Source organism: Buceros rhinoceros, unplaced genomic scaffold (assembly GCF_000710305.1).
Source record: "Buceros rhinoceros silvestris isolate BGI_N320 unplaced genomic scaffold, ASM71030v1 scaffold38768, whole genome shotgun sequence".
Taxonomy (NCBI): domain Eukaryota; kingdom Metazoa; phylum Chordata; class Aves; order Bucerotiformes; family Bucerotidae; genus Buceros; species Buceros rhinoceros.
In genome coordinates, this window is record NW_010429255.1 from 2,562 (window position 1) to 9,012 (window position 6,451).

Sequence of the window (6,451 nt, forward strand, 5' to 3'; positions counted from 1 at the left end):
GCCAAGGTAGGGACAGGTGCTGCCGGCTCCGGTTGAGGCATTTTCCTTTGGAGCCTGACCACTGCGGCTGTTTTCTCCTGCAGACATGGAAGACAACTCCTCAGGGAAGGATCAGACCTATGTTGGCAGGCGTTCCAGCCGTGTTGTGCGTTCTCTCCAGAGCAGTAAGTAGCTGAGCCTGTTTTCTGCCCTTGCCTGAGCTGTTCCTGCACTGTGCTGTTTATGTGTGACCTGAGCGTGGGCACTAAAAAGCAGAAACTTGTATTGGGGCTTATCTTGCCGGTCACTGGGCCCTGTGGTTGGGGGAGTATCAAAGCAATAGGGATTCAGGCATGTGCTACAAGGCTAGCACTTAAATTTTACTTTCCCAAGTGAGCTGTGCAACAGAGACAACCTTCAGTGTGGTTATGCTTTGAGGTGCATGGACATTACAAGTACCTCTCCCTGCTCTGTTCCTTCTGGAGGGCAAGCTCTGAGGGTGCCGGTCAGCCACAGCAGTTGCTCTGCTCTTCAAGCTTCCCTGTTTCCCACCTTTATGGTGCAGAAAGCAGTGGAATGGTGGGGTGGGAAAGCGTGGTAGGAAAGTTTTATTTGTGTTAGTGACCTGATCTGCTTGTTTCAGCCCCATCCCTGCAGTCCCGGCACTGGGGGTCCCCCCAGCAGAGAGAGAAGTCGCAGAGCCAAAGGGCAGAGGAGATGAACCAGCCCCCCACCCCTCTGGGTCTCCAAGAAACCATCGCAGAATCGCTCTACGTTACCCGCCCTCTGCTCCACCGTATCCCGCCCTGGCTGCATGCGGGCTCACACTGTAACCAGGTGCCGGCAGAGAGCGCTGTGGGCTTGGTCCTGGTGCAGGGCAGTGCCATGCCAGGCTTCTCTCCCTGCTGCTGCTCTGATTAGGCAGGGTCCTCGGGACTCCTTTCTCTTATGCCGGGACGGCTAGCCTCAGCTGCTGGAGTAGTGGGTGCAACTCCTCCAGCCCCTTCCCTGGACCCTCCCAGCACTGCCTTAGAGTGTATTCTCCTGCACTCAGCCGAGCTTTGCTGCTACCCAGGGGATAGCTCGTCTGCATGCTTCTCGGTAGGCATCCCTGGTTCTCTTCATTCCTTGACTTGTGTGTTCCTAGTATTGAGTTTAGGAGTGTGGGGCCAGAGATCGTGGAAACCCTGGCTCCTCTCAGCAGTCCTGGACATCTTGAGGTCAGTCTGAGGAAGTCTTTGCAGGTGCTTGAGGTTGGTGGTGACTGAGCATCATACTTTCCCCTGTTCCCCAATCCTGCTCAGTCCCTGTTGAGAGAAATATGCACAGGGGCTGGTCTTTGGCTGGGAGATTGACACATTTAGGTGTTTTCTGCAACACGTAGTGCTCTCTGTTCTGAGATGATGCAGTCTGCTCTGTGTGGAGCTCAGAACAGAGGGCATTTAGAAACCCACTTTCTTTTCCCTGCTGGCTGCCATCACTGTGAGTTAGCTCTCTACCCTTCTCCTTTCAGTCTGAGCTTGCTGAGTGATCTGAAAGACCTGAACAAGCGAGAGCGAGCAGAGCTGAGGCGACGAACCATCCTGCTGCTGTACTACCTGCTGAGATCTCCTTTCTATGACCGATATTCAGAGTAAGGGGCCCCTGCTGGGCTTTTGCTGAAAATTTCCCTTTTAAGATAAACAGTGTCAGGGGCTGGGTGCGTAGGTCTGAAGAGGTCTGGGTGCCGGAGACCGGGTTAATCTAAGCCCTTGCATAACAGCTGCCATTGCTGATCACGCATTCAGCAGTTGGGGCAAGAGATGTCCCACTGGACTTGTTCATACTCTCTCCCTTCCTAGAAGCAGGATCCTTCTCCTTCTGCGCTTGTTGGCTGATTATGTGCCTGGAGTTGGCTTTGTCACACGTAAGTGGGCCCCACTGCTATATCCGCTGTTTCTGTTGAGTAAACAAAAATCAGGGGAGTTGCACAGTTGATCAGGGGAGTTTATCAGTTAACTTCCCACCTGAGGAGGGAATTGGGAAGTCCCTAGAATGGTTAGTGCTGGTGCATGCTGTTTTGATGCTTGTGCGGTTTAAACTGGAAGAGGAAAGGACGAACTGCTTCCTGGCTCAACCGCAGTGGTAAGCCTCCATGCACCCTCCCAGGCTGCAAGGCTCAGACCCTGCTACGTAGGCCTGTTCTTCTGGGCTCCTTTTCTGCACCTCCGCTGGTGCACCAGAGCCCTGCTATGCACTGTTTCTGAACTTTTTCGTTGATCCCCACTTTGCAATGCACACACAAAGGATAAAGAGGTGCCTAGAGGTATTGTCCTAGGCAGGAACTGATTGTAAATCAAAGGTCTGATTCAGGTCTGTCTTCTAGTCCTTCACCAAAGGATCCCTTTATCATGGGCCAGAATTCCACCTCCCCCTCTTCCCTCCTGATCTGAGGCTTTTTGTGGAGTGATTCATGGCAGTGATGTGGCATTAGATCACCCTGGCATTGTGGGATTGTCCTTTCATTGGGGAGGTTACAAAGCTGGCTAGCTCAGAGCTGTTTCCTCCAGTTAGTGATTTCAGAGAGGTTTTGGAGCCTGCATTAAGTCACGTGCTACATAAGCATTTTCACTCTACAGCAGTTGCTTGTGTCCGCACCTGTTCGTTATTGCTGAGTTTTCCTCCCTGTGCCACAGCAGTGTCTTCCTGACTTGCTGCATGTGGGTTTTCCTCTTGCACATTGTAGACGTCCCCACTTCCCACCCAAACTTAGACATGTCAGCTCTGAGGGGATGGTGTCCCACACCATGGCCATGCTGACCATATTTCACACCTCGCTTGGCCCTGCTCTCGTCATTGGCACCACATCCCGAGGTTGTCTCCCATCTTGGCAAAAGCGACTGTTCGATTCCTGGGTTCATCATCGCAGTAGTATAACTGGGGATTTGGGATTGTTGGGTATCATCATAAGGGGGGGAAACACCCTGTGTATATACAGCTTCAGATTCTTGCGTTTCTGTGTGTGTGATGCCTCTCTTTTGTTTCAGGGCCACTGATGGATTACTTGCCTGCTTGGCAGAAAATCTATTTCTATAACTGGGGCTGATGAGAAGATGATTATTCTCTGCTAAGATCATGGCTGGACATTTTTAAGGAGGGCAAGCCGGCTGGGGGAGGGATGTGATCATGTATATTTTTTAGTTAAACCATGAATGAGAAGCTCCTGTTCTGCAGGGTAGGGAGGAGGTGTATGTAAATTTTTTTTTTTTGACAGATCAAGGTGTGCATGATGGACACTACATGTGTGGAGAGACTCTGGCCACCTCTTTCTCTGGACTGTTCTGTGGCTACAGTGATGGTGATGGGACCACCTCTTTTTTTTTTTTTTTTAAATTTTTTTTTTCAGTACAGTGGTACTGCCACTAAACTGAAAAAAAAACATGAAGGCTTTCTAGGTAAAAAAATTACTCAATCTGTTTCTCAATCCCCCTTTTTTTTTTTTTTTAAGCATTTGATTTTTCTCCTTTTGTAAAGCTGCACTATAATAAAGCCAGGCAGGTTGGTGGTTTTTTGGAGAGCTTGGTCTCCCGCCTCATGGTGCTGAGGTTGACTTGTAGCCTGCTTATGTTGGCTCTGCCTGGCTGATCTGCTTGGAGGAGGCTGGTCTGTCAAATAAAGTGACTGAACAGGAAGAACTGAACTGCAGGCCCTCTCCTTCTTTGCATGGGATACTCTCATGTCTGGGTGCCAGCAGGTCTTTCTGTCAGAAAGAGCAACTTTCCCGGTTGTCTACCCTGGGATATGCTGTATTCTAGAAGCCTTTTCCTCTGGCCTGCGTCAGGCACAGCCCCATACGTTGCTCAGCCAATGGCTGTAGCCTCTTAACTCCAGTTAAGTCAGTCCCCAGTTTCCTGGGTTTCCCCTGGGGGGAGGGAGAGCCGCACTCTGCAGGCTCCTTTCCTAGCACATAACACGTACTAAAAGGGTTTGCAGAATGGCTAACAGCCAGTACTTGGGGGCTGGGCCAAGGGCAGAGGAGAAATAAAGATACTAATTTAGCAAATACTGCTGCACCACACTTTTAGCAAAGGGTCGAGGAGAGGCTGGGAGAGCCATGGCGATCGTTTTATATCTGCTCTGCTAACTGGGGGACAGTTGAGGCATCAGTCTGCTGAGTGAGCTGCTGTGGAGGCATCCTTGGCCAGGACAAAGGGGTTGCCAGCTGGTGGCACCGGATTGCCCTGCAGGCAGCTGTCAGCCCTGTGCAGAGCTTTGGAGTGGGAAACTAAACTGCCACATGTATGGGCCTCAAGTGGGTGACCACAACATTCCTACCTGAACCATCCTTAAGGGACTCTGCAGCTGCATGCAGGGGTCACAGCCTTCTTGCCTCAGCACCTGAAACAGGATGTCGCCACACATGCCCCCCTAATGGGCTACTGTTGTTGGGGACCGCAGGGCTTGGGCTTTGGCAGGGCATGGCAGGGGGGGGGGGGGGGGGGGGGGGCGGCTCTGTTGCCACCTCAGCTGGAGCAATGCCTGGTAACCCATTGGGCTTTGGCAGGGCATGGCAGGGGGGGGGGGGTGGGGCGGTGCCGCCTCTGTTGCCACCTCAGCTGGAGCAATGCCTGGTAACCCAGCAGTGGCAGCATGGAAAAACTATGAGCAAGGGCCTGTGCTCCTTTCATCTGGGCTTTTAGCAGAGGAAGATGCTGAAGACTGAAGTCTGGAAAGTGTTGGGAGGTTCACTCTGGGGCAAGGGAAGTACTGAGACGATGAAGATGTTTGCTTGTGAAGAGGTTGAGAGGGAGGCAAAGGGTGATGATGAGGAACACGGAAACAGCCCTAGAGCTGTGACTGCACAGGAGGGATGTGGATGAGTGCAGGGAGAGCTGCGAGCAGCTGATGGGGCCTGGTTAGGACCAGAAGCTTCCATACTGAGAGGAGGTAGGCAGCAGCATCCTGCTGCCCAACCCATATGGTGTCTTTTGGTCACTGGATTGGCACCTCTATGACCTCACAATGAAGCCAGCTTCAGGATGCACCATGCTGTGCTGGCTGCTGCTGCTCTTCCTGCTGCTGGGGGCTGCCTTCCCGCAGCCCTTGCGCCAGAGCTGATGGCACTTCCCTCCTCTTTCTCCTCCCTCCTCCTCCTTCCTGCCCAGTACCTGTAGAGGTACCCCAGGGCTCCTGGCCCAAGCACAGGCTAGCACTCAGAGCACCCAGCCCTTGAGAGTTGGCTGGGCTGGGTGAGGACAGGCAGGTCTTGCACCAGCGTGGGTGAGCACTGTGTAGTGTCTTGGTTCACTCTTGCCCCTGTTTTGACTCTGCAGGGTCAGCTATTCAGTCCCTAAAGACTTCTCTGCTCCTCTGGAGTTTCCACAGCAGCACTCTGGCCTGCCGGATGGTACAGTGCTCTCCTCATCCCTTTCAACCCCTTTTCCATTAACCCTCCCCTCACATTGTCCCCAGTCCTGTGAACAGCAGCCCAGAGCAGAGCCCAGCCTCTCCCCTCTATCTGCAGATTATGGCATCAAACCCAAGCAGCCTCACTTGGGAGACCCAGGCAGTCTAGCAGCAGCCAGCAGGGCTGCACAGAGCCGGCCAAAGCAAACACTGAGTTTGACTTGCTGGAGCACTACTTCGATGCCCACCTGTGAGCCAGCATGTTCCAGTGACCACTGCAGCCTGACCTCAGACTTGCCCTGCCCACCCTCCACTGTGGCAGGACAGTGTAGGTGTGGGGTGTAGAAATGGCATGGAGGGTGGGGTGTAAGGGTAAGCCTTGCTGTGGGTGGGGACTGGAGCAGATGACCTCCAGGGGTCCCTTCTGATCATCATACAATGATCTCTGGTGTCCAGGGATTGCAACTGGGGCTCTTCGACAAGACCTAACAATCTCCAGCTCCTCTTGGGGTTCCTAGGGAAGGAGCAAGCCAGGGTCTAACCCCACTGCAGTGGGACACAAACAGCACAGCAGCACTGCTCCATGAACCATCATATTTAATTGTCATTGCCATCACAGCAGATCCAGCTAAAGCACAGAGATCGCTGGCTGCAGGGACCAGGAGAGCTCTTCTGTCTCCCTGGTCCTTCACACAGCTCCCTGCAGGCTTTAGCTCTTCCCTGCCCTGCTTCTGGCAGGCACCCAGCTCTGCGCAGGGGCCGAGCCCCACTGCCCTAGAGTGGCCCAGCCCTGCCACTGCCACCTGCAGCTGGTGGGAGGGGGAAAGGGGCAGAGAAAGGCTCCCCTCCAGGGTATGTAGTTACTGCAAGGAGGTATTGGGGGTTGGGAGAGCAGGATTTTTCTCTCTCCCCTGAGCCCAGATACAAAAGGGGGGAAGGGGGGCAGAGACATGGGTGAGCTGTCTCAGCTCACCTGGTGCTGGCTCTGGCAGAGGAGATAGTGGGACTGAACACCACTGTCCAGCAGCCTTGTCCCCAGGGCCTGGCAGGGAGATGCTGCCTGCCCAGGGCAAGACTCTTTTCCAGG

At 53.5% G+C, this 6,451-nt stretch overlaps 2 protein-coding genes across 2 annotated transcripts in view; both read left to right on the top strand.

Moving 5' to 3' along the window:
- Positions 1–3,336, top strand: part of PEX16 (peroxisomal biogenesis factor 16) — a gene marked incomplete at its 5' end in the record, with an annotated part of 5,675 nt that extends 2,339 nt beyond the window's left edge. Inside the window, 6 exons of the mRNA XM_010142583.1 lie at positions 84–164; positions 623–775; positions 1,127–1,199; positions 1,493–1,612; positions 1,821–1,885; positions 3,006–3,336. Of these exons, the coding sequence (XP_010140885.1) occupies positions 84–164; positions 623–775; positions 1,127–1,199; positions 1,493–1,612; positions 1,821–1,885; positions 3,006–3,064 (551 nt within the window). The remainder of the gene's footprint in view (positions 1–83; positions 165–622; positions 776–1,126; positions 1,200–1,492; positions 1,613–1,820; positions 1,886–3,005) is intronic.
- Positions 3,337–5,004: 1,668 nt separating this feature from the next.
- Positions 5,005–5,618, top strand: LOC104499121 (chromosome unknown open reading frame, human C11orf94). Its single transcript, XM_010142584.1, is given in 5 exon segments — positions 5,005–5,078; positions 5,298–5,365; positions 5,483–5,508; positions 5,540–5,574; positions 5,576–5,618. Coding segments are annotated over 5 exon segments (246 nt in total).
- Positions 5,619–6,451: the final 833 nt, after the last annotated feature.